The 27,536-nt window shown below is 45.9% G+C and overlaps 1 protein-coding gene across 6 annotated transcripts; it reads right to left on the bottom strand.

The window, feature by feature from the left end:
- Positions 1 to 24,616, bottom strand: ADAT1 (adenosine deaminase tRNA specific 1). Of its 6 annotated transcripts, XR_010408133.1 has the most exons (11): positions 24,226 to 24,518; positions 21,154 to 21,342; positions 20,890 to 20,958; positions 19,690 to 19,744; positions 19,108 to 19,238; positions 15,273 to 15,876; positions 13,456 to 13,601; positions 11,724 to 11,823; positions 3,007 to 3,093; positions 1,895 to 2,151; positions 655 to 892 (listed from the first exon to the last, which is right to left on the bottom strand). XR_010408133.1 is itself a non-coding variant. In XM_045890711.3 (10 exons), exons 2-10 carry the CDS (start codon positions 21,320 to 21,322, stop codon positions 760 to 762), a joined length of 1,494 nt encoding a protein of 497 aa, XP_045746667.1. In that variant the 5' UTR covers positions 21,323 to 21,342; positions 24,562 to 24,616; the 3' UTR covers positions 1 to 759. The 6 variants fall into 6 exon arrangements, 4 of the variants coding, with proteins under 4 accessions (XP_045746667.1, XP_064437050.1, XP_045746666.1 ...); XR_006793491.3 differs by adding an exon at positions 6,576 to 6,688 and having other exon boundaries at positions 1 to 3,093; XM_045890711.3 differs by lacking the exons at positions 1,895 to 2,151; positions 24,226 to 24,518 and adding an exon at positions 24,562 to 24,616 and having other exon boundaries at positions 1 to 892.
- Between the last annotated feature and the right edge of the window lie 2,920 nt (positions 24,617 to 27,536).

Below are 27,536 nucleotides of genomic sequence, written 5' to 3'. Positions count from 1 at the left end.
TGAAAACAACAATACAATTTTATCTCACATACTTGGAGTCCACGGTGGGCACTGGCATCCGGACAAGGTCACGGGAGCGATTTTGGTTTCCTTCGTTCTTGCCTTCATGCTCAAGCTGCCCGCATCTCTGTGTGGTGGCCCTTACAGTTCCTGGTACAAGAGGAGAGAGACTCTTTCTTGCTAGCTCTCACACAGTTCCGGGACTGTCCAGGGCTGGCTCCCATTCCTACAGCCAGGGAGTAAGGTTTGCTTCAACCAAGTTCCATGGGCAGAGCAGGATAGGGTGGCTCCCCCAAGGAAGAAAGGCTGGGTACACAAAACATGTCCACTACGCCAAAGGAAGCTCTAAAACTTGCAGAGATTTGAGCATCATCTCAGCCCCATAAATACCTGCCAAATCAATGTAGGAACACACAGAATGGAGCTACTGCAGAATCCTTTTAAAGCATCACATTCCAAATTCTTATTCCATATTTTAGAGAAGCAGTAACACACAAGTTAGGACAGATGCCAAGGTCATCAGCCAGATGCCATGTTAGCAGAGGGAGCTACTTCAATCAAGGATAGATTGTTCCGTGATCCAGAATTCTGTCCGAAGAGATAGGTCGCTCTGGTAGATAGCAGACCTTTTATTTTTCTTTTTTCCCTGACGCGGCCGCAAGAAACGCTAAGGCCGCAAGAAAACAAAGGAAGCAGCAGTCCAGTATGAAGAGCTGGAAAACACTCTGCTGCCAACAAGCGTGTTGCAGTTTGCCCTTCTTATTTGAACTGGTCATAATCCGGTGGGTGTCTGATCCAGGATCCGAAGGCCTGCTCTCGAAGCACAGTCCAGGCTTCCTGGTAAGCAGATGCAGCCTCCTTGTATTCGTGGTACGTCTCCAGCTTCCGCATCCTAAGGCACACACCAGCAAGCACACAGGCTCTCAGGGATCAGCTCAGCATGCTGGCCAACTGAGCCAGCAGCCGGACAGATTTCTAACAGAGACCTAGGAACAGACCTCGGAACGGGAAGATTTTGGTATGCTTTCCTATAGCAACTCTCTCTCCATTGCAGGAAATTCACCAGAAAGCAACATGAATTGAAACAAGTGATAATAAACAATGCTAGTCTTGTCTGCTCCTGGTGGAATCAGATAAAACAGGAATAACTACTTTTTGGTTTAAAGTGTTCTGGGAAATGGCTTACTGCAAAGAAGTCCCCTTCCCTATAAGACTCATGGATGCCCCTTCGGTCTACCTATGACGGACCCTCCAAACTCCCATTCTGTCTCAATGACTAGCTGAACTACCCACACACCAATCTGGACAAAATTCTTGCTTCCTTGACCAACATTAGTTATGCTTCTGTCCTTCTCCCAGGCCCTGAACTCTGACCCCTCCTCAGCGTGAGTGCGCATCAGAATGTGTAGTGACCCCTTCTTAACAAACTACCCCCCCACCCCACCGAGAACAGACTGATTTCAAGAAAAGACATTTCCTATCCACCTGTCCCCTCACACTGACTGTGCATCCCATGTTCCCTGCCCAGTTCTTTCTAGCCTTGCTCACTGCTCCCCAGAAAGGAAGACTCCTTCCCGCCCGCCCTAGACGCTTACAAACCATACGACCTCCGTGTCCTCGCTTTGGCATCAGTCCTGCTGTGGCTTTAACAGCCCCTCTCTAACTGCAATGATCCTTTTGAATAAAGTCTCCCCTGATCTTAGTTCAGATTTGTTTTCACTGACACACAAAATGTCTGGAACCCCCTGGTCAGTTTGATTCATTTTTCCAGACAAAAAATGAGCAAACAGACCACTGACCAAACTGACTGCAGGACATCATTACCGACTGCAGTATGCACGGTAGTTAACAAGGGGCCAACTTCTTCATAGAGAAGTTTCTAGCAATACCTTACCTTCCCCATGGCTGTACGATAAAGAATTTGGCAGGTCTTGTTGCCAGTTGCTGCGAGGGAACCACCACACCCTCTCAATTTCCCCGGGGGTAGGAATGTCTTTGTTCTTCATGGTGGGCCCCTCTGACCACACCTGAGTTTACACTTAATGAGGCGACTCCTGGTGGGCCTGAGACAGATCAGGATGGAGCTGGCCATGCCAGAAAGACTAACCACAGAGTCCAGTGGGGTCTGTGCTATCAGTCTGACCTCCTGACCTGAGGGGGAGATGGTGAATGAGTTCAGTCACATCACGTGGCAAACTATTCAGTCAGGCTGACGTAATGAAACCACAGTAAAACCTCTGTACACCGAAACTTGGGTCCCCCTTCTGGCTGGAGATACAGAGTGATGTGCTGGGGGGGGTGGTGACACATCCTGAGGACATAGACGAGTTGTTTGGGACCTTCTCAGACCTTGCCCTACGTGTCCCTTCTTTTAGCTGGTCCTGATTCATATTCTTTACATTACAAAGTAATTGTTCAGTATAATGCTTTCCTGAATTCATCAGTTGTTCCAGAGAACAAATGAACCTAAGGGGGTAGTGGGAAACCCTGAGTTTGTAGGCAGTGGTCGGAAGTGTGAGCAGCTTGCGTCTGTGTAGGAAGTGAGGGCAATGACCTTGGGTATTTAGTGTCTGAACTGCCCCCACCCACCTGCCCCCAGAGCAGTTTTAGAGTTCTCTATGCTCCTGCTTGGAAGCAATTTCAATCGTGAAGCTGCAGCTCACAACCACTGATGTGAACAAAAGAGAAAGAGAAGAGAGTGATGTTCCTAACAGACGTTATTGCTCCCCACACACTCATGTATCTGCCTTGCTCTCCCTCTGGAGGAAGGTGAAAGGAGAGCCTGGAACGGGCCAAGCCCCAAGTCCCCCCGCTCCAGTCCTCTGTAACTCTGCACGACTAAGCAACCCACCCTGCACACCTCACATCTGAGTTTGCAATCAGAGCCCCAGGGAGAGAGGAGTGCACGGGTGGTAATTAAGTGCCCACGGACTCCTGCCATTCGTAAGCCAGAATTAACCCCAAGCTTCCTAGAGTTTCAAAACAACATGGTGTCTACAGCATCACCTGAGGGAGTCTGGCCACTTGTCCTCTGAAATACTGCTTAGCAGTCTCTGAAATGATCTAAAGAGTTCCACTTTGCTGATCCGGGATCTGTTTGGAAACAGATGACAAAGAGGGTTTATTAGAAGTGTTTAACATGTACCAGCCCCTATCAGAGATGCCAGGCTTCACACGGAGCTTTCTTAGGTTTGAATGCGCCAGAGCCCCCATTTCCACCTGTTCTTCACATGAAGAACATCTAGACCTGATTTGGGTGAGGGGAAAAAAAGGAATCTCATCTTAAGAAGTGTCATCAGGGGGCGCGCCTGGGTGACTCAGTTGTTAAGTGTTTGCTTTCAGCTCAGGTCATGATCCCAGGGTCCTGGGATCGAGCCCTGAATCTGGCTCCCTGCTTCTCCCTCTCCCACTCCCCCTACTTGTGTTCCCTCTCTCGTTGTCTGTGTTAAATAAATAAATAAAATCTTAAAAAAAAAAAAGTGTCATCAGGGGGAGCTTGCGTGGCCAGTCGTTAAGCGTCCGCCTTCGGCTCAGGTCATAATCCCAGGGTCCTGGGATCGAGGCCCGCATCGGGCTCCCTGCTTGGTGGGAAGCCTGCTTGCTTCTCCCTCTCCCACTCCCCCTGCTTGTGTTCCCTCTCACTGTCTCTCTCTCTCTGTCAAATAAATAAATAAAAATCTTAAAAAAGAAAAAAGTGTCATCAGCGGTGAAATCATCAAGGGGACAGGTTCAAGTGGGGTAAAGACAGAAGTGGCTTTACTAAGCTCCCCCCAGGACACCTACCAGCCACACCAGGCTACCTCTTTTCCAGGGAGCTGGCCCTGTGGGTAATACTGCTCAAGACACTGCAACGGTTTCAGATTCGAGTGCTGCTCCCTGTGCGAACTGCGGTCCTAAATTCCACTTGGACGAGCACTGGACTGACTCTCCTCTGGGCACTGTGGGCCTTTGAGGCCAGTCCTTTGCTTCTACCACGAAGCTTCATGCAGGCCATAGTTTGGAACATCAGGGGAAGTGAATGTGGCCAGCCCACCTGGCCACCAGCCCACCGGGGCCTTCCTGCTTTTGCCCCTCCATGCCATCCACGCCTCCTTTCCCTCCCTTTCACAGTTCATGAGCTGATTTAGAGTAGGGAAGCATGTGTGCCAACAAGGGGCAATCTCCTCTTTACACAGCAGAGCCTTTGCCGTTCTCACAGACTGTATCATCAGCTTGGACACTGTGGCCAAACGGGGATATGGGAAATAGGGAAGTGTCCGGTCTGTCAAAAAGCTCCCTCACCTGGCTGGCACCTAGGCTACTTAGCAGGGGGCCCTGAGCCCTCACAAGCTGCTCCCCCTGGGCCTTAACTGAGCTCGAGTGGCAATTGGTGCCTGGCAATATGTGGTTCCTTTAACATTAAAAAACAAACAAACAAACAAAAAAACCCAGAGCCAAAAAACTAATGAAACTTATTTTGTTAACAGATTAAAGGAGAAATGTAATATAATTGTGAGAAACTCCCTCTCCCTCTCAAATAAATAAAAAAAATCTTAAAAAATAAAAAAAGGGGGGCGCGTGGGTGGTTCAGTTGGTTAAGCGCCGGTTCCTGATTTCGGCTCAGGTCATGGTCTCAGGGTTGGGAGATCAAGCCCCGCGTCGGGCTTCATGCTCAGTGTGGAGTCTGCTTGTCCCTATCCCTCTGTTCCTCCCCCTGCTCGTGCTCTCCTTCTCTCTCTCTGAAATAAATGAATAGATAAAATCTTTTTAAAAAGTTGTGAGAGGGCGTCTGGGTGGCTCAGTTGGTTAAGCGACTGCCTTCGGCTCAGGTCATGATCCTGGAGTCCCTGAATCGAGTCCCGCATCGGGCTCCCTGCTCGGCAGGGAGTCTGCTTCTCCCTCTGACCCTCCCCCCTCTCATGTGCTTGCTCTCTCTCATTCTCTCTGTCAAATAAATAAATAAAATCTTAAAAAAAAAAAATTGTGAGAAAAAACATTCAGAGAAGCATTTGTTAGAGTTCAAGATCCACAGAATGATTTAAAACCTTTTAGCAAATGAGGACGAGGAAAGACAGTATTTACGTCCAAAAAGGGTGTCTATAAAAACCTGCAGCAAATTCATGTCCTTAAAATCAAGAATAAGATAAGGGCACTGCTTTTATCCAATGTTACACAGAAGGTTCTGGCCAGTAAGACAAGAAATAAAAGGAGTAAGTCATTATTTGCTGATGTTTGTGACATTGTCAGTTCTAGCCAGGATAGCAAGTCAAGAAAAAAATAAATTAATTAAAGGAATGGAGGGTTGGAAAGGAAATACTATTTGCAAAAGATCGTTTACATTGAAAAAAAATGCAAAAGGATTTCCAGATAAATTAGGATAATAATAAGAGTGAACAAGGTTGCTGGATACAAACATTAACTGCAACAGGGAAAAACAAATAACTGTAACAGCAGTGACCAGAAAATGAAGTAAAAAGAAATTCCTTAAAATAGCATCGTGGTAGCTAACCTCCAAGATGGTGATTATTTTTTAAAGATCTATTTATTTATTTGAGAGAGAGGGGGAGAGAGTACGCACGGACGTGCATACACACACAACCCAACACAGGGCTCAATTCCAGGACCCTGAGACCACGACCTGAGCTGAAATCGAGTCAGCTACTCAACCAACTGAGCCACCCAGGTGCCCCATGGCAATTTTTTTAAATTGATGTAGAGTTGACTTACAATATTATATTAATTTCAGGTGTATAACGTAGTGATTTGACAATTACATGTTAGGAAATGCTCATCACAGTAAGCATAGTTACCTTCTGTCACCACACGAAGTTATTACAGTATTATTGACTGTACCCCCATGCTGTACTCTTCATCCCCATGACTTATTTATTTTATAACTGGAAGTCTGTCCTTTTTTTTTTTTTTAACATTTTATTTATTTATTTGAGAGAGAGAGAGAAAGTACAAGTTGGGGGAGGGGCAGAGGGAGAAGCAGGCTCCCAGAGGAGCAGGGAGCCTGATGTGGGGCTCGATCCCAGGACCCTGAGATCATGACCTGAGCCGAAGACAGAAGCTTAACCAACCGAGCCACCCAGGTACCCCTGGAAGTCTGTACTTCTTAATCCTTTTCATCTTTTCTCACCCATCCCCTCCCTTCCCTCCCCTCTGGCAACCACCAGTTTGTTCTCGTATTTCTGAGTCTGTTTCATCATTTTAGGAGACGGGACCACACATCTTATTGTTCAGGAAGCCTAGACAGTCTTACAGACTCAACATTTCCATTGCCCACCTCACCCACCCAGAATCAGCAAAATAAATCAGCAAAAATAAACTAGTGTCTTGCCCAGATGCTCGCGCTTCCCCTTGAAACACTGAGAGGTGACCCCTGAAACTTTTGCTACAGCCCAGGGGCCACTGATGTGCAACTATGCATCTGGCTTTATTTTTACAGAGCATTAATGAAGCATCCACCAAAACAAGAAACCTTAGCAATCAACCGTGCCCATCTGGAGCTGGAGATGGCTCCACATCAAGGTTTGTTAAAGAAACACATCACTTAAACCGCACTGGAAGGAGCCCTAAAGGATTCGATTTACCACCAACATTGTAGAGAAATGTCAAGGCCTCCAGGGTCACTGTAAGAAGCCATCAGTGTGAGCTTAACAGCTTCTTGAGACCAGTTCTGTAAATGGTTCCAACATTCTTCTCTCTGGAGGAACAAACAGCCCTTTCTCTTATCAATGTTTTTAGCCTAAGTCAATCGCCTTGTGAGTAATGCTAAGGTATCATACCTATAAAGACAGAAGGGGGATGCTGGGAACCTCTCCTCTGCGGCAAAAAGAGCTCCCTCCAGAGAGATAAGACCTTTTTGAAGATTTATTCAACAGCAGAACAGAGTGACCATACTAGTAATTCCTCCGTCAACAAGACCTACTCACTAGTAACCACTCAGGTCATCTATGGAGCACAACAATCATCCACAGCCATCCTGGCAGCCGCCTCTCTCCAAGGAGCCCGGGTTCCTTTCAGCAGCAAGGATTACACTCTTGGATACTAGGTTCTTCCTGGTGAGTTGGTTAACATTGCTGGTTGGTGCATCAAAGAGCCAGGAAAGCTATACACACATGTATAATCTCTTAGAGATTACACATTTACATTGTTTTTTTTTTTTTTTTTTCAAGATTTCATTTATTTGAGAGAGAGAGGAGAGGACATAGAGGGAGACTAAGAGGGAGAAGGAGACCCCTGCTGAGCAGGGAGCCCAACACGGGGCTCGATCCCAGTACCCTGGGATCATGACCTGAGTGGAAGGCAGATGCTTAACCGACTGAGTCACAGAGGCGCCCCTAATTGGTATTCTTAATCTGGCCCTATCTCCTATCTTTAACAAACTCAGATGCACTTAGGTGTCTTTTTTTTTTTTTTTAATCCCTCATCCTTTTCTTTTATAATCCAATGAGGCATGTAATGATCTCTCCGGGATGCTCTGGGATGGGAAGAGAATTTGACACTTAAGGGAAAAGAGTAAAATGAAGCTTCTTGAAAATGAGGGTCCTTTACCTGGTGTCTGTTATTATTGCATTGTGTGTAAAAGAACACAAGGACTTAAATGAAATATTTTCTTTTCCTATTGCATTAGTATATTAAATGTCTCTAATGTTGCAGTCCACATTCATATTCCCCACAGTTCTAAAGAAGGTGGTCCCAGGATGCCAGCACGAGGGAATGAGCAATGAGAAACCCTGTGAGTCCTTAGAACAGAAGAAACTGACTCTTCCACACAGAGTATGACGCTTCTCTGGACAAGCGAAGGGGAACTCAATCTTGACAAGGTGTTTGCTGCAAGCCTGCACCACATTTGCCGGCACTTCTACCACATTCACGGGTGAAACACACTTTTAGTTCCCCTTGCTCTACAGGTGGGGAAACGGAGGCTCAGAGAGGTAATGTGCCCAAGGTCACACCCTGGGGAGAAAGCGAACTAGGAATTAAATATGTCTCCTGAACCGTAAAGCTTCTGCTCTTTCCCCCCTCCACTTCCTCCCTGTACGGAGTCTGCCTTCTAAACGGAGAGACATCTACAACCTGTCAGAGACCTCAGATCATCTACTCCAACATCCTCATTTGACAGAGACGCACGCGTGCGCGGAGGCCTGGAGAGCAACTGGGCCGTCCAAAGTCATGTGGATAACTGGAGACAGAGCGAGTGTGGGAACGTGAGGTGCTCCCAGTCAACAGAGAGCACCAACGTATTGGGACAAGCCGGGAGAACAGCACTACAGGAATTTGAAAAGAGGATGGTAATTGTGAGCCAGAAGGCAGGGGTAGATGAGCTGAGCTCTGAAGGTAAAAGAGGGCGTGGATTCCTAGGGAAGAGCACTGGTACCCGAGCAAAGAGCAAAGCACAAACCGCAGCCACAGCCGGGTGGGTGGGGCTGCTGCCGGCCTGTGCACAGAGCTGGAACTCTGCAGGAAATGTGGTCCCTGTGAAGGTACGACCCGCCCTGCCCACACACCCTGGTCTGTGGCTAACAGCTAGTCCCCTGAGAGATGTAAACAGTGGCCCGAAGCCTGGAGACGCTTGGGGAGAAACTGACCCAAAATCTCCACCCCTAATTTTGTCACTGTCACTCACTCTGCAGACTAGGCCATTTCAACCCTGGTTAGTGGCTGCGAAGAACAAAACTTTCTCTTTTACAGTCTAAAGAATCATGGAACACTACATCAAAAACTAATGATGTACTGTATGGTGACTAACATAACATAATAATAAAAAAATACACAAAAAATAAAAGTCTAAAGAGATGTAAGTTGTTACTGCTGTCTGTGTTGGGGCCGGCAAATAAGCATATCAAAAAGAAACAAATCCACCTGTAAACTTTAATTACAACTTTTTATGAGGAAATAGTAAAGAGATGGAAAAACAACTCAGAGTGAAAAGAACTACAGTTGACCTTTGAATGACATGGCTTTGAATTGCACAGGGTCCACTTACACAGGATTTTTTCCAATAAATACAGTATTGTAAGTGTACTTTCCTTATAATTTTTTAAAGATTTTATTTATTTGAGAGAGAGAGTACAAGCAGGGGGGAGGGCAGAGGGAGAGGGAGAAGCAGACTCCCTGCTGAGTAGGGAACCAGATGCGGGGGCTTGATGCCAGGACTCTGGGATCATGAACTGGGCCGAAGGCAGACCCTTAACCGACTGAGCCACCCAGACACCCTCCTTGTAATTTTTTAAATAACACTTTCTTTTCTCTAGTTTACTTTATGGTGAGAATATAGTATATAAGGGGGTGTCTGTGTGGCTCAGTCAATTAAGTGTCTGACTCTTGATTTCTTCTCAGGTCATGATCTCAGGGTTGTGCGATGGAGCCCCACAATGGGCTCCACGCTGGGTGTGGAGCCTGCTTAAGATGCTCTCTCCCTCTCCCTCTGTCCCTCCCTGCAACTCATGCACATGTGTGCACTCTCTCAAAAAAAAAAAAAAATGGTATACAATATATACAGAATATGAAATACATGTTAATCAACTGTTTATGCTATCAGTAAGGCTTCTAGTCATGAACAGGCTGTTAGTGGTTAAGGTTTTGAGAAATCAAAAGTTATACATGGATTTTCAAACGCAAGGGGTATCAGCGCCCCTAAACCTTCCACTGTTCAAGGGTTAACTGTACCTGTAAATGGTAGGATCCTATAAAAGTCACTCAGGGGCAGCTCACTGACCCGAGATGTAAATGCCTTTGGTGGAGAGGCCATTCCCCTGCAGCCCCTCCCACCCTCAGGCTATTAAAGACTACTGGGAGGGAAAAGCAGAGTGGGATCATCTGAACATTTAGAAAAAGAAAAACCAGTAAGGCGGATGCATGAATTTCAAATACAAAGGGAGTCCCATGTCCAGCAGACCTCATGCTCTACATTTCAGTAAAAGCCAATTTGAAGATAAAAAATCCTGCTTTCATGGTGCCCTTTTTGCCAGTCCAATCACTGTGGAGCTTCACAAATGATTCTTGGGTTCCAAGCTTCACCTAATGAAACCACGATCCCTAGTGGTAAAGCCCAAGAAAGTGTTCTTTTCAAAATCTTCCAGGGGGAAGAACAGTCTTTCCAAAAAAATGGCAGCAGGACAACTGGATATCCCCGTGCAAAAGAATGAAGTTGGACCCCTTCCTCACACCTTAAAGAAAAGTTAACTCAAAATGGGTCAAAGTCATAAACCTAAGAGCTAAAACTATAAAACCATGAGAAGAAAATAGAGCAAATCTTTGTGACGTTGAATCAGGCAATGGTTTCTTACCTGTGACACTAAAAGCACAAACCATCAAAGGAAAAAAGATAAAACGGACTGACTTCATCAAAATTTAAAACTTCTGTGCTTTAAAGGACCCTTTCAAAAAGTGAAAAGACAACCCAGAGAACTGCAGAAAATATGTTCAAATATGTCTGTGATAAAAGACTAGCATCCAGATTATATAAAGAAATATTTCAATTCGGGCGCCTGGGTGGCTCAGTTGGTTAAGCGACTGCCTTCGGCTCAGGTAATGATCCTGGAGTCCCCGGATCGAGTCCCACATCGGGCTCCCTGCTCAGCAGGGGGTCTGCTTCTCCCTCTGCCCTCTTCCCTCTCGTGCTCTCTGTCTCTCATTCTCTCTCTCTCAAATAAATAAATAAAATCTTAAAAAAAAATTTTTTTAATTCAACAATAAAAAGATAAATAAACCAAGTTTAAAAACGGGCAAAGGGATCAGAATAGATATTTCTCCGAAGAAGATATACAAATGGCTAATAAGGATATGAAAAAAACGCTCAACATCAAAAGAAGCATGAACACTTATTAGGGAAAGGCACATCAAAATCACAATGAGATAGCACATCACACCCACTAGGATGGCTACAATAAAAAAGACAGACAATAATGAGTGTGGTAAAGGAGGTAGGATAATTGAGACTCATACATTGCTGGTAGGAGTTTAAAATGGTGCAGGTGCTGTGGCAAACAGTTTGGCAATTCCTCAAAAAAGAAAAAAACCCCAGGGTTATCATAGGACCCAGCAATTCCACGCCAAGGTATACCCAAGAGAATTGAAAACGTATGTCCACCTAAAAGCTCATTATATAAAAATTCGCAGCAGCACCAGTTCTAATAGCACGAAAGTGAAATAACCCAAATGTCCATCGATGGAAGAATGGATAAACAAAAAGCAGTAGTCAGATCCACACAATGGTATACAGGAATGAAGGACTGATACGTGTTACAACAGGGATGAGCCTTGAAAACCTTATGCTAAGGGGCGCCTGGGTGGCTTAGTCGTTAAGCGTCTGCCTTTGGCTCCGGTCATGATCCCAGGGTCCTGGGATCAAGCCTCGCGTTGGGCTCCCTGCTCAGTGGGGAGCCTGCTTCTCCCTCTCCCACTCCCCCTGCTTGTGTTCCCTCTCTCGCGGTCTCTGTCAAAATGAATAAATAAAATCTTTAAAAAAAAAAAAAAGAAAAGAAAAAGAAAACCTTATGCTAAGTAAAATAAGCCACATACTATATGATTTCATGTAGTGAAATGTCTAGAATGGACAAATCCACAGAGACAGAAAGCCGATTCATGGATGTCAGGGGCTGGAGTAGGGCCTGGGGAATGACTGCTAACAGGTTCAAGGTTTCTTTCTGGGGTCATGAAGATGTTCTGGAATTAGATAGTGGTAAACAGTGCCTGCACAACCACCATCTCCTTCTGCCCCAATATGGCTGTACCTGGCCTGAAGGCACCTGATTGCTTTCTTCGTTGTTCCCTGCGGAAAACCATTGGCAGTGACATCCAGTGGCTGCTCAGGAACTGCGCTCCAGCTGATGGCTACGAAAAGACAAGATTCTGGAGTTAAAACTGTTCAGTTTCCTGTGAACGTCAGAAGTGTTTTCACAAAAATATTTCCCTCTCTCTCCAGATCAGAGTCAATGGCTGCCACTCTGATGCTTGGCCTCCAGAATCTAGTAATATAAAGAGGTTCATCATTCATCATCTTCATTAGAAGACCTAATAACCACTAAGCCCCTATTCTATGCTGGGCACACAGTCAATGCATGAAACAGGATTTCTCATTTAATCCTCATAACAATCCTGATAAGAAAATGACATATTTTTTTCATCATAGGCATACTCTTATAATCCTCATCTCCTCTTTCACCCCTCCCACCCGATAACATCAGTTTGTTCTCTAGAGTTAAAGGGTCTGTTTCTTGGGGCACCTGGGTGGTTCACTTAGTTAAGCATCTGCCTTTGGCTCAGGTCATGATCCCTGGGGCCTGGGATCGAGTCCCACATTGGGCTCCCTCCTTGGTGGAGAGTCTGCTTCTCCCTCTGCACCTCCCCCTGCTTGTGCATGCTCTGTCTTATGAATCTAAAAAAAAAAAAAGTCTGTTTCTTGGTTTGTCTTTTTTCCCTTTGCTAGTTGTTCTGTTTACTAAATTCTACATATGAGTGAGATAATATGGTGTGTCTTTCTCTGACTTATTTTGCTTAGCATAATACACTCTAGCTGCATCCACATTGTTCCAAATGGCAAGATTTCATTTTCTTCTATGGCTGAGCAAGAGTCCACTGTGTATATACACCACATCTTCTTTATCCATTCATCAGTCGATGCAAACTTGGGCTGCTTTCATAGCTTGGCTATTGTAAATAATGCTGCAATAAACATAGGAGTGCAAGTATTCCTCTGAGTTAGTGTTTTGTACTTTTAAGGTAAATACCCTGTAGTGCAATTACTGGCATAGGTCAGTTTTAATTTTTTGAAGAACCTCCAAACTGTTTTCCACAGTGGATGCACCGGTTTGCATTCCCACCAACAACAGTACAAGGAGGTTCCTTTTTCTCCACATCCTTGCCAACACTTGTTTCTTGTGTTGATTTTAGCCACTGTGACAGGTGTGAGGTGATATCTCACTGTAGTTTTTATTTCCATTTCCCCAATGATGAGTGATGTTGATCATCTTCTCATGTGTCTGTTGGCCATCTGGATGTCTTCTTTGAGGAAATGTCTGTTCATGCCTTCTGCCCATTTTATTAATTGGACTAAATGTTTAAGAAATGATATTCTTTTTTTTTTTTTAAAGATTTTATTTATTTATTCATTAGAGACAGAGAGAGAGAGGCAGAGGGAGAAGCAGGCTCCCAAAGAGCAGGGAGCCCGATGCAGGACTCGATCCCAGGACCCTGAGATCATGACCTGAGCCGAAGGCAGACGCCCAACCATCTGAGCCACGCAGGCGCCCAAGAAATGATATTCTTATCTGAAGACGAAGAACCTCAGGCTAAGGCAGGATGAGAAAGTTGCTCGAGCATGAACCTGCCTCAGGGTGGTCAAGCCTACACTACTGATGACTCAGGGAACAAGCTGCCTTCCTGGGGCTGGATGCAACCCCTCCCAGGCCACTTCACAGTCTGGGGAAAAGTTACTCCAGGGCAAGCAGAGCGCGGATACCTTACCTGCACCACAAGGAACAAGTCGGCCCGGGCCGTCAGCCCTTTTGGCCTGCACTGCGCAGCGGCTCTGTTCAAACAGGAAACCTGACTGCTCTATTTTCACTTCTTGAACTCCAAAGCCTCTGGGTAGCGCTGAGACATTCCGACACCTAAATGTGAGGGAAAATGCACTCAGTTTGGGCATGCTCCTCGAGGAAGACAGAGTCTAGGCCCGTGGACCCCTTCACCACCGCTGAGTCTCGGTGAGAGGGTGTGACAGAAGAGAATCGAGATCATGTGAGCCTTACAGCCGGAGGAAGATCCCTTCCTATCTCTCTGAAGTGAAAACGGTGAGCTGAGTCACCACCTCTCAGTGACTTCAGGGACTCTAAACTCCAGTCCTGGTACTGGCTTTGAAAGATTTCAAACCCTTAAACAGAAATATTAACTTGTTGGCATCTGCTTCCTAAGGAATCCTCCAAACACACCAGAAACCAAAACTCTCCTATAATATAAAAGCTTCGTTTTTCCCTCTTGGGTCTTTCATACCATCTAGAGGCCAACATTGACACTGCTCTGGAACCAAGTGGACAGCAGCTCTAAAGCCTCAGAATAGGGAAAGCATGGAAAACACAGAAAATGTCTTGGGCATAGGGGTGCTTTCGTTGAAAACATCTTATTGGGAAATAGTGGATACCATAGAATTCATCCATTTTAAATGTATAATTCAAGGGTTCTTTTTTTTTTTTTTTTTACTATATTCACAGAATTGTGCCACTGTCACCACAATCTAAGTTTATCACCTTTCACCCCTGATAAGAAACCCTGCACCTATCAGCAGTCACTCCCCACGCCCTTCTCCAGCACCCACCAATCTACTTCTGGATTTGCCCATTTTGGACATTTCACACCGTGAAATCATACGCTATGCCGCTCCTGCCACTTAGCACAGAGCTTTCAAGGCTCATCCATGTCGCAGCTTGAGCCAGCCTTTGCTCCTTTTTGGGGCTGATAACCCAGTGTAACAGTCTATCACCTTTCATTTATCCATTCACCAGCTGATGCACATTTGGACTGTTTCACTTTGTGGCTATTGTGACTGGTACTGCTATGAACATTCACATACAAGTTTTTATGTGGATGCATGTTTTCATTTCTCCTGGGTACACCCCCCCTGGAGTGGAATTAGTGAGTGTGCTCCCCGGACTCGGCCTTGGGAGCAGTGCATCCGACATGAGAGGCCTCCCCTGGCCATGGCCTCACTCTGCCCTCATTTACCATAGCCTTAACTGGGCTTGGCTGCCCTTCCTTAGGAAGACCACATTTGAGTGATCATCCTTTGTCTTTAATCTTTCAAAGACACTGACGTTGATGGTTTTTAAAAATTACAGTAGTGATATATATGTACATTGCACAAAAATTAAAAAACAGAGTAACCACAAAGAAGAAAAAAAACCCAAAATATCACAACTCAGAGATAATCATACCAATATCTTGGTGTATATCCTCCCACAATTTTTTTTCTATGTGCATATATACTTTAAGACCAACACGAACTCATCATAATCTTTTAACTTGCTCTTTAAAAATTATGAGCATCTTTCCAGGTCAAACATTCGTCAATATTAGTTTTAACAAAAATCACCTAAGCTACTGCTGGTCATTTCACTGGTTTTCTTTTCTTTCTTAAACATGACTACACACAAAGCTAAACATTTGAGCGCTTTCTTATTTCCTTAGGACAAATTCCTAGCAATGGAACCGCTGGATCAAAACGTATAGATGTTTTAAAGGCTCTTTGGACATCCTCTCAGACTGCTTCGACCTCCCTCCCTGCTCACCTCCCGGTCAGAGCTCTCTGCATGGCCTCCTGGCTGTATGGGCACCTCCCAATCACCACGGCTGACAGGTAGACGGGCTCTTCTAGAAGGTGCATCAACAGTGCCCCCTGGCATCCGAGGACGTTCCACCGGGCCAGCTTGTCACTGCAGGACAGGGAGCAAGTCCGGTCTCCCCGGCCGGGCTTCACTCGGAGCAGCCCCACCTGGTGATACGCAGCACCAGGCTTCCCCGAGTCTCCAGCTTCTCCCGGCACACATTTGGCTCCGGTTCTATAAACGTCCACTACTTTGGCACCACTGGGGGCCATTCCGGTGACAGTGGCCAGTTCCTCTGCAGTAAGATGAGAGCCACTGACACTTGGTGGGACTTGGCCACTTTCCTGATGGCCAAAACTCTGATGGTGGGCCACAATGTCAGGAATCCCAGGCTCAGGCCTCATCTTTTTGGTCACAGGACTACCCAAGTCTTCACATTTCTTTTTATCTTCAGGATCTTCCAGGTCACTACTGGCTTCTACTAATGGGTTATTGGCCCAATCTCTATGGATAGGACAGCAGGGCTGATCTTCAAACTCAAGCATTGGAATGATGGAGGCATCCCCACCTGCAGGAGAAGGAACCCCTTAAAAACCAGTGGTTCTTAAAGTGAGGCCCCCGGATCAGCCACATCAACATCCCTCAGGAACTTGTTAGAAATGCAAATTCTTGGAACTCACAGTGGACCTGCTGAGTCTGAACTCTGGAGGTGGTCTGCAGCAGTGTGTATTTTAATAAGCTCTCCAGGTCATTCTGATGACAGGGGAACCACTGTCTGAAACAAAGTTTAATTCTATTTTCTTAGCTGACCTGAGATGAATTAGGAACACTTGCCCAAATCTCCTGAGTAAGAATCCTTTGTGGCTCTATCCTACCTAGACCCAGTGAGTTAGAAACTCTGCGGTGGGGAGGATCTGGAAAGCAGAATACTTTAACAAAGATCCCAGGTAGTTCTCATCACAGGAATTTTTGGAAACACTAGCTTAGAACAGGGTTTGTCAACGTTCCTAGTACTGACATTTTGGGCCAGATGATTCTTTGCTTGGGGGCTATCCTTTACATCAAAGGATGGTTAGCAGCTCCTCGGTCTCTACCTACTAGGTACCAATAGCACCTCCCAGTCTGACCATCAAAAATGTCTCCAGGGGCGCCTGAGTGGCTCAGTTGTTAAGCGTCTGCCTTCGGCTCAAGTCATGATCCCAGGGTCCTGGGATCGAGCCCCGCATCAGGCTCCCTGCTCCGCGGGAGGCCTGCTTCTCCCTCTCCCTCTCCCCCTGCTTGTGTTCCCTCTCTCGCTGTATGTCTCTCTCTGTCAAATAAATAAATAAAATCTTAAAAAAAAAAAAAAAGTCTCCAGATGTTGCTAAATGTCCCGAGAAGCAAAACTGTCCTGAGTTGAGAACCCTTGGTTTACGATGAGCACAGTTTCCCAAGTGCATTTTGTGGAATGTTATCCCGTGAGATGCTTTGGAAAACTAAAGTGGGAGGTTGATTTCATGGTTAAATATTTTGGCAAAAATGTTCCCAATTTCCCCATCTTGGAGATTTATGTGCATATCTTCACAGTAAAGACTCTGCAGTGAATTATACAAGTGGTGTTTCCCTGTGCTGGGTCAGAGAATTCTGACCTAACTCTGTGCTTAAACAGAATAACAGAAAACCAGAGGTTAGTAAAAAGCATAGCTTCCCCTTGAGAAAGGAGCTACTTCTTCAAACACTAACCTAGTGTGTTGCTTTTCTAAAGTGTGTAAATAATACATCTGTAGTCTTTTATAACCTAAGAGTGGGAAAGGCAAGAGATGTAGAAGTGGGACTGTTGCCAGAAAGGCTGGCTGGTGGAGTTCCAGAGACCTCACAAGGTGACAGTGACTTTGGAGAACTGACTGGGGCCCACCTCCCACTCTGAAGGCTCGGAGATTTGATCCAGACAGATGCCTAAACTCTAGATGCTGACTCATGCTAATAAAACTCACAAGTAAGAGTCTGAAGCAGCTAACCTAGGCACCAAATTATCAATTAGTAATGAGGACTAAAGGCAAAGGGAGATGGACAGTCACGTTCTCCATGTAATGTCCTTTCCTCCTGCAGACAAACCATGCATGGGCATCACAGTTCAAAAGATGACCCATTCGCCCAGGGCAGTTAGGTCAGTAGTTCTAGATTTTGATTTCACAGACCAGTAAAATTTCCAGATTTTATGATCAACAGAGGGGGTGATCAATTTTGTATTCCATCAAGCAAGATCTTTAAAAATCCTAATTACCACTATTTTTTTTTCCTAATTGCCACTATTTAAAATAAAAAGATAAAAATCTCGTAACCTTTCCATGGAAAGAAATTAGCTTTTTGAAAAACTCACTATAGTCCTGATTTTTCCCATTTGGCTATGGACCAACCTGTAGACCAGATTTATGTGGTCTAATTAGTTGGTCAGGCTAGCTGTGATCCACAGATCTCTCTCTCCACAAGCTACACCCGCCATTGGATCAGCCAAGCCCTGGCTATTCAAAGTGTGGTCCACAGGCCAACACCACTGACATCATGGGGACTTGGTCAGAAATGCAGAATCTGGGGCGCCTGGGTGGCTCAGTCGTTGGGCGTCTGCCTTCGGCTCAGGTCATGATCCCAGGGTCCTGGGATCAAGCCCCGCGTCGGGCTCCCTGCTCTGCGGGAGGCCTGCTTCTCCCTCTCCTGCTTCTCCCTCTCCCACTCCCCCTGCTTGTGTTCCCTCTCTCGCTGTCTCTGTCAAATAAATAACTAAAATCTTTAAAAAAAAAAAAAAAAAAAAAGAAATGCAGAATCTTAGGCTTCATCCCAGACCTAATGAATTTGAATCCACATTTTATTAAGATCTGTGGGTGATTCATAGGCATATTATAGTTTGAGAAGCACCGAGTTAGGAAACATCCTTTTTTGGACCAGGGTATCCGCTGCTCATAAGAAAGCACGGATGAGTCCTGCCTATCTCTGTATATAATTTTTCTGGCCTTTGACTCAACCAATTCTTTTCTGATAGACTCATTCTTCCTTAAGCTGCATTATATTTCTGATTTGAACTATGATCAAGTCTTGACAGCTCTTCTGTCTCCTCGGAGCCATTACCTATATCTGCTCTAATTGCATGTATTAGTTTTAAAGTTTAATACTTACAGGACAATATTATATCCTTACTTCAAAGGTTTTAGGGTAAGGAAATTTTACTACCCCTCCTAAGCTGCTATCTAAAAGGAGTAGAAATTATTCTCCATTTTCAAGACAAATAAATATACAGTGGTCACCCCTAGGCTATGTCTGGTCCTCCTGCCTGATGCAATCACAGCACCTGAACATCCCCTTATAATTCATCAAAATTTAACTGAACTGATCATGACTAGATCCACATTCCAGAAAGGATTCTATGAGGCTACGCAAGGGACCAGTCTTACTCACTGCCATATACCCAATGTCATACTGTAACTGACAAGTAGTAGAAAATATCTGTTGAATGAATGAACAGAATGAGTTTCAGGATAAATCGCTATAGAACTCAGGGCTTTGGACTTCTAAGCCCAACTGATGGTTTCAGACCTTGTGGGGTTTCAGCTTGAAGCTTCCCAATCCTAACTGGGAATCGAGAACTGCAATGTTGCTCCTTGATGGAGAAGTGATCAGGCACCATGGCCTGTTCAGAAAAAGGCACTGTCCACTCTTTGCAGCTACACTGCAGCCAGAAGAGCTTTTTTGAGAAATGTATCTATGGATAAGAGGACATAAGTAAACAGACAACGTAACATTAATCCAAAGGCTTGACTATACTTACAGGGCGTATGGCTGGAGAAAAACACAAACAAGAGGTCTGGTCTGAGTTTCCACAGCCCTCTCTGAGTTCCGGGGACAAAGATGCTATCCTCCTTCAGGGCGGCCGCCAAGTGGAGCTGATGGAGAAGGTACCTAATGGGGCACAAGGTGTTATCAGAATGAACAGCCAATCTCTGCGGTGAAGGGAAACACTCTGGCTGGTTGATGACTTTCTAAGAAAGAGTTACTGAGACTGATGGGACTGGCAGTGATTTGGAATTACGAGAATGATCTAGACCAGTGATTCTCGGAGTGTGGCCTTTGAACCAGCATCATCTGAAATTTGTTAGAAACGCAACTTCTCAGGTCCCACCCCCGACCTGCTGAATCAGAATCTCTGGCGGAGGGCCCAGCAATCTGGTTTTTCATAAATGTAGATAATTCTGATGCAAATCAAGCACGAGAACCACGGTCTAGACCAGGGCTATTCAAAGTGTAGTTCACAGACCCACATCATCAATGTTACTTGAGAGTTTATTAGAAATGCAAATTCTGGGGCTCCCCATGGCAGGCTAAGTCACATTCTCTGGGGATGTGCCTTTACCTTTGGAAACTCCTCCTGGCTATGACCTCAGCATGGCTATCATTGAGGATGTCTCCTATGGCAAAGACAGGACACTAGTGAAGACATAAAGAACCTGGAGAGGCCCTGTTTCCTAGCAGTAGAACGCAGCGGTTTCCCCCGGCGGCCAAGACGGCCATGTAGCTCCTGGAGGACTGTCAGGAAGTACTGCAATCGCTGATGGCAATGCAGGGGTTCCTCAACTCAGCACTACTGACATTTTGGGTTAGAAAATTCTTTGTTGTGAGGCTCTGTCCTGTGGAAGGTAGGATGTTTAGTAGCATTCCTGGCCTCTACCACCAGAGGCAGGAAGTATAGTATCGCCCTCCCCTGAGTTGTGGCAACCAAAAATGTCTCCAGCCACTGCCAAATGTCCTCTGGGGGACAAAAATCTCCCCATAGCTGGGAACGACTGCTTTATAGGAAAATAGCTGGAGGAAAGGGATCCAAGTCTTTAGTACCCTGATATCACACTTGAGCATGGGGTGATACAATTCCATCAAACTCAATCCACAGTGGTCCTGGCACACAGAAGGCAAGGCTGGGAAAATGGGGAAAGCAAACTTGGGAAGCAATCTGCTAACTGGATGCAGGAGGTGAAGATGCCAGATCTCTAAGGGATTTCCAGTCTTTTTGGTGTCCAAATCTCCATGTAATTCGAGATTGCTCTTGGGGGGCCCTGGACCTAATGGGGAGCAGCTAAGTCCAGGGAACTTTTGTTTTGCGCATGAAAATACTGGCCAACTTCCAATCTATGCAGAAAGCATGTTCCTGGTGGCCTTTGCCTCCATTGTGTATTCCGATTCTTAAAATGAGTACTGTCCTTCCCAATGGAGTGACAGGGGGAATGGAAAGGTCAGCCACCTCAGTGATGTGGCCCCCCCCTTTTTAAAAAATATTTTATTTATTTATTTGACAGAGAGAGACACAGCAAGAGAGGGAACACAAGCAGGGGGAGGGGCAGAGGGAGAAGCAGGCCCCCCACGGAGCAGGGAGCCCGATGTGGGGCTCGATCCCAGGACCCTGGGATCATGACCTGAGCTGAAGGCAGACGCCCAACCGACTGAGCCACCCAGGCGCCCCTGATGTGGCCCCTTTAACAGGAAGAGAGGAAAGGACAAAATGCAGGGTGGTTGCCAAAGCTCCCTAGACAGGCGTTGTTTAAATCCTACCCAGGCTTACCGCTCTTCCTCATTTTGGACTGGCCTATGCATTTCGTTCCTGTTCCCATTGAGACAACTTCCTTTGTCACTGAGAGGAAAAGAACGAATCATTAGGAGAGCTCTTATAAAATGTCAAATGTGGTTCGAGCACCGCCAGCTCCCACTGCAAGTACTGCCCACCACTGCAGCTGACACCAGCCAGGACTGTCCCTACCCGGCCATGAACAGTTCCCCTACCATCTCTGACAGGGAGAGGGAGCGTTGGGAGGTGAAAAGGCCTCACCTTGTGTTGGTTTGTTAGTGCCGCCGCAGGCCTGGTCAGCTGCAGGTTTTATCTTCACCACGGCTGCTAGTAATGTCCACTCACGGTTGGGCTCAGGCTTCCCCTGCTTGGGCAGCCTGGTCCTATAGTGCTCATAACACAGCTGGGCAATCTCATCTGCGGTCCACATGGTCTGAGTTAGTGCTGAGCCTGATCAAAAACCACAGCCATTGGAAGTACAGAAAAGAGAACCAACGCAAGATGCTACAACTCTTGCCCAGGTGCTTCAACAAGCTTTCAGGGTAGCCGGACTGCATTCATACAGAGGTTTTTCTACCTGGAATTGTAATGGTCATTTTCTTCTACTACTTCCCTGTCCCCTCTCCCCCCTTTTTAATTTTTAATTTTTTTAATTTTTTTATTTTTTAAAGATTTTATTTATTTATTTGACAGAGAAAGACACAGCGAGAGAGGGAACACAAACGGGGAGTGGGAGAGGGAGAAGCAGACTCCCTGCCGAGCAGAGAGCCCGATGCGGGACTCGATCCAGGGACTCCAGGATCATGACCTGAGCCGAAGGCAGTCGCTTAACCAACTGAGCCACCCAGGTGCCCATCTCCCCCCTTTTTTAAAGTAGGCTCCATACCCAGCGTGGAGCCCCACGCGGGGCCTGAACTTGTGACGCTGAGATCAAGACCTGAGCTGAGATCAAGAGTTGGAGGCTTAACCCACAGAGCCACCCAAGCGCCCCTCCCCTTTTCATTTTTAAGGAAAGATCAAGTAAGTCCCAGATTCCACCAACCCCAATAGACACCCTATTTCTTAAAGCTGTTTCTTTTTAAATGTTGGACATCTGACATGTATCTAATGAATCTGAACCTACTACAAAAATAAAAGCGCATGAGAGGGAAATATCCTTGCTACTCCAATTTTCATTTGGAAGTAGCACGTCAGGTACTGCAGACCTCAGCTGCCTTTGGGCAGACTCTAACCATATATGGTTTATCTTTCTGGGCAGATGGTCTTCTTTTCCATCCTCTTTTTCAGACCTTTTATTTTTCTCTTCTCCGACTTTCTCCCAGAAGACTGACTCTTTATCTCCCTCTAATAAATCTCCACTGATGACCCCCATCAAGAAAACGCTTTAATTTCTCCTATAACGTTTTATGAGGCAGGTGGGAGAAGTGACAGCCCAGAGCTTTCTCATCAGTCGAGCGTTCTCCTCACAGGATTTTGCGCTGGAGTTACCCTTTCTGCGTTATAATCCTGACTTTGCTACCAATTGGGTAGATTACCTAACCTCTCTCTTCCTGTTTCTTTATCTGTTAAAATAGGGTAACAGTAGTATTTAATCTATGGGTTATTGTGAGGACTAAGTAATATACATAAAAAGCAACTGCTACAACGTTAAGCACTGTTACTGTCAACCATGATTAATATTCCAAAAAAAGGAACATTTCACGTTCCTGATTGTCTTGAGCTCCTTGGGGAGCAAGGGAGCTGCAACGGCAATGTAAAGCCATGAATAAAAAACCATTAAGCAGACCAGACCTGAGAGGCTACTTCGCTAGGAAACTCTTCTATTCTTGTCTCTGCTCACTCAATGATTTCACTTGGACTCAAATGTATGAAAAGCTTCTTAGCAGAATGAGATCATATGGTGATGGATACAGCTCAGCATTTTTTGTTGTTTTTGTTTTAAAAAAGGCTTTACTGAGTCCCAATGCATGCAGCTTCTGAAAACTGCTATTTCTACAATGAGCCCCCAGCATTGAGTTAAATTAAACAAGGAGGCCATTAGATTGATGCGGCTCTAATGTTATGGTGGCCTATGTAAGCAAACCATGATCTAAGTCTGTACATGCCTCTAAGTTAAAAAAGCAAAACACGGGGCGCCTGGGTGGCTCAGTTGGTTAAGTAACTGCCTTCAGCTCAGGTCATGATCCCGGGGTCCTGGGATCGAGCCTGCATCGGGCTCCCTGCTCAGCAGGGAGCCTGCTTCTCCCTCTGCCTCTGCCTGCCACTCCCCCTGCTTGTGCGCTGTGTCAAATAAATAAATAAAATCTTAAAAAAAAAAAAAAAAAGCAAAACACTAAGGATAACCAATCACAAACAGCCAACCCAGGCTTAAACTTTTGCAACCAAGTAATTTCCTTTCTTGCTACACTCTTTGTAAGTCTCTCCCCTAGCTCTGATCTGCAGTGTTCCTAACCACTTTTGGTTTGGTGCTGCCGAACTGGAATTTGTTTTTGCCCTCCCCCAAAACTTAAAATTTTTAATATGCCTCAGTTTATCTTTTAAGAGTTCTAATGTGGGGCGCCTGGGTGGCTCAGTTGGTTGAGCAACTGCCTTCGGCTCAGGTCATGATCCTGGAGTCCCGGGATCGAGTCCTGCATCGGGCTCCCTGCTCGGCAGGGAGTCTGCTTCTCCCTCTGACCCTCCTCCCTCTCATGCTCTCTGTCTTTCATTCTCTCTGTCTCAAATAAATAAATAAAAAATCTTAAGAGTTCTAATGTGGAGGCCTGCTGCTGCAATAAATGGTCATGGTAAATCAGACCACAGTGATGGAAAACCAGAATCTGGCAGGAACTGACATAAACTGTGACTTTAAAGTCAGAATCAGGAGGCCATGTATCTCTCCAGGCAAAAGAAAAGCATGGGAGATCCTAGAATCCTCTATTTGGAAGGGATTTTCCCTTCTCATTTCAAGGCATCAACGTGCAATCAAGCCAGAGGCACATACCATGAACCACAATAGCTAGGGAAGACAGAACCTGCCAGAAGTAACGTTGACTCCCTAAGATGATGCAGCCCAGAACTATTCCATCCTCTCATTCACGTAGTTGTCTGGGTGAGCGTGCACAGGAGCTGCAATGAATCAATGTTTTGCTAAACTAGGTCCACTAAAATCCAAATCTCCAAATCCACTCTTAGGTTCATAACTTCATATGAAACAACAGCTCGGTTAAACAGGCATTTCTTTGCCCACAAGACCGCATGTTGCAACACTTGCAAAAAGCGTTTAAGAACCCACTTCCTAAAGTTAAGGCAGGTCGGCTGCCAGGGAGAAAAGGCTTTGGCCTTCGCACTCACCCCGCCACAGCCGCAGCCCCTTCTCGGAAGGCTCTAGAGCCGGGGTGGAGCCCATTCGGCCGGTTACCCGACAGGCTCTAGGCTCCTGAAACAGCGACAACCCGCGCGCCTGCCTCCTCGGGTGGCGCGGACGCTGCCGCGGGGCCATAAGCCCCGCGCTCGCCCACAGCGGATACTGGCACTTCCGGGAAACGGGACGCGCGCCGGGGGAGGCACGGTCCCTCACACCTCACACAATAGAGAACGTTGGCAGCTCACCCAGCTCACCCAGCAGCCTTGCCCCCCCCCCCCCCCACTTGCGCGCCCTCGGCCGCCTCCCGGACGCTCTCCTCCCACCTCCAAGGTGTGCGCCCTCCGTGGGAGCGAGGAGAATCGCCGTAAATGGCGGACGTGACATCACAAAGAGGCTGCTCTTTCAGGCCCCGCCCCCAAAGGCGCGCAGTGCACGCTGGCCCTCGTAGTCCTTCTGGGCAAGTGGTCCAGTGGAAGATTGACTCCTTCGTTAAGATGATTCAAATAGTAGAATGAGGTCGTATCTTGGAACACTAGTCTGAATTTCTGTCTAAAACAGCGCTGTCCCACAGAAATAAAATTTGAGCCCGATAATGTAATTTAAAATTTTCTGGTAGCTACATTTTATTTATTTATTTTTAAAGATTTTATTTATTTATTTGAGGGAGAGAAAGAAAGACAGCAAGAAACAGAACGAGCGGGGAGGAGACGGAGAAACAGACTCTCCAAGGGGATGGAGAGCCCGACCCGGGGCTCGATTGGGATCATGACCTGAGCTGACAACCGAGGAGCCACTCGGGCGCCCCTAGTAGCTATATTTTAAAAAGTGAAAAGAAATAGTGAAATTAATTGTAATCATATATTTTATTTAGCCTAGTGTGTCCAAAGTCGTATCATTTCAGCGTGTAACCAATATTTTAAAAAACCGAGATATTTTACATTTTTTCATACTTAAGTTTAAGAAATCTGGTGTGTGTTTTACACTAACATCTTAATGTGGACCAGCCACATTTCAAATACTCAATAGCCACACGTGGCTAGTGGCTGCTATATTGGATAGCGTGGGTCTAAAACCGTCAGGTTGCCAGGAATAGTAGCATAGCTTGTCTGGATAATTCAGAAGCCTGTGCCATCCAGCAGTTGTATACCTCAGTTCCTAAAGATGAGAAATTCATTTTTCTTCTTGGCACCCTTCAAAAGTTGGAGGAGACAGGAGTGCAGCTTACTTGACCCCATCCTTCTCTCTAGTTCTGAGGAAAAGGGCCACAGGCAACCTCCAAGGCTAAGGACCCTGCTCCTCATTCCTTTCTCTCCAACATCTTTAATCTGCAACTGCCTCCCTTTTCTGCCTTTAAAGAGGCACCGATCGGGGCACCTGGGTGGCTCAGTCGTTAAGCGTCTGCCTTTGGCCCACTCCTGGGGATCGGCTCCCTGCTCAGTGGGAGGCCTGCTTCTCCCTCTCCCACTCCCCCTGCTTGTGTTCCCTCTCTCGCTGTGTCTCTGACAAATAAATAAAATCTTAAAAAAAAAAAAACAGAAGTTGGGGCGCCTGGGTGGCTGTCGGTTAAGCGTGTGCCTTCAGCTCAGGTCATGACCCCAGGGTCCTGGAATTGAGCCCCGCATCGGGCTCCCTGCTCCACAGGAAGCCTGCTTCTCCCTCTTCCTCTCTCCGCTTGTGTTCCCTCTCTCGCTGTGTCTCTGTCAAATAAATAAAATCTTTAAAAAAAAAAAAAGAGGCACTGATCCTGGGGGGGGGTCATCAGATATCTCAGAAATTGGTACCACCATCTATCTAGTCAAATAAACTGTAAAGTGAGTCACCCTCGTCATTTTCCTTCCCGTAACCCCCACAATATAATCCACTGCCAAGTCCTGTTGATCTTAACTTCCTGTCTCTTGAAAACATCCATTTTTGTCCATTTCCATGGCAACAATCCAGTCTGTCTTCCCTTTGGATTGCTATGCTAACCTCTAGACTGTCACCTTTCTTTGCCCAACTCCAATTCTTTTCCACAGAGCAGCCACACTGCTGTTTTTAAAACACAAATGTGACGTCACTGCTCTGCTTAAATACTTTAGTGGCTTTCCAGCACTCTCAAAATACAAAATCCCGTAGTAAGACTCAGAGATTACTCAAAATCCCATAATAGGGCTCATACCCCTGTATGACCAGCTTCCTCCTGCTTCATCTGGTGGTATATTTTCATGGGCTTCTGTACTCTATCTAGTGTCATCGGCCTTTTCTATGCTCTTGCCTACCTCAGGGCCTTTGTGCTTGTTGCTACACCATGGAAAACCCTCTCCTTCTTTGACTAGTTAACGCTCTATCTTCTTTCAGATCTTAGATTCTAATGTCCTTGGGGAAACCTTCCTTAACTAGGTCTATTAGAGTTTCTCAATACCTCATGGACCTCTCCTTCAAAGCATTTATTAGAACTGCCATTTTACACAGTTAAAAAATGATTTATTAAACGTCTATTTTCCTTACAAACCTAGAAGTGTGATGAAGCTTGAGACCATGTCTTTCTTTTAACTCCAGTACAGCAGTTAACAAATTGTAAGCCTTCTGTTGAAGGAGGTAATGAGGACTTTATAATTACAATCCTTCTGTTCCTTCTGGCTTTCATCCTATTTGTTATTTTTCCTGCCAAATCCCACAAACATATTGTCTACTGCTTCAGTTCATCTGTCTCCAGCCTCCTTGAGCCCAGACAGCTGGCTTCTGCCCCCAGCCTACTACTAAACAGCTCTTTATTTTTTTAAAAGATTTATTTGGGGCACCTGGGTGGCTCAGTCGTTGAAGAGTCTGCCTTCAGCTCAGGGCCCATGATCCCAGGGTCCTGGGATCGAGCCCCACATCGGGCTCCCTGCTCCACAGGAAGTCTGCTTCTCCTTCCCTTACTCCCCCTGCTTGTGTTCCCTCTCCCGCTGTGTCTCTCTGTGTCAAATAAATAAAGGAAATCTTAAAAAAAAAAAGATTTATTTATTTGAGAGAGAAAGCAAGCCCAAGTAGGAGGGGCAGAAGGAGAGGGAATCTCCAGCAGAGTGCGGAGCCTGACGTGGGGCTTGATCCCACGATCCTGAGATCACAACCTGAGCAGAAACCAAGAGTCAGATGCTCAACCAACTGCACTACTCAGGCGCCCCTAAACACATCTTTAAAGGTCACTTGTGACCTCAATGGTCCTTCTTGCCTTTTCCAGTGGTAGCGTTGCTTGAAGTCCAGTAACGTATCTTGAACATACACCCTCTTCTTTGGGGAGGTGGTTTTCATTTTAATTTAACACCGTCTTGCTGAA

This window comes from Mirounga angustirostris, unplaced genomic scaffold (genome assembly GCF_029215605.1).
Source record: "Mirounga angustirostris isolate CCGP_5_RB_7025 unplaced genomic scaffold, mMirAng1.0.hap1 SCAF_16, whole genome shotgun sequence".
Lineage (NCBI taxonomy): Eukaryota > Metazoa > Chordata > Mammalia > Carnivora > Phocidae > Mirounga > Mirounga angustirostris.
The sequence above is the reverse complement of the archived record's forward strand: the minus strand, read 5'-3'. Positions and strand labels throughout refer to the sequence as shown.

Excerpts from the sequence above, each read along its gene's own strand:
- ADAT1 (XM_045890710.3), bottom strand. The coding sequence starts at position 24,373 with ATGGCCCCGCGGCAGCGTCCGCGCCACCCGAGGAGGCAGGCGCGCGGG. Across the intron at positions 15,877-19,107 it reads TTTCTCCAGCCATACGCCCT|GTGGGGATGCCTCCATCATT; the intron begins GTAAGTATAGTC and ends CTTCTCCTGCAG. Across the intron at positions 893-3,006 it reads AAGTGGCCAGACTCCCTCAG|GATGCGGAAGCTGGAGACGT; the intron begins GTGATGCTGTAG and ends TGTGTGCCTTAG.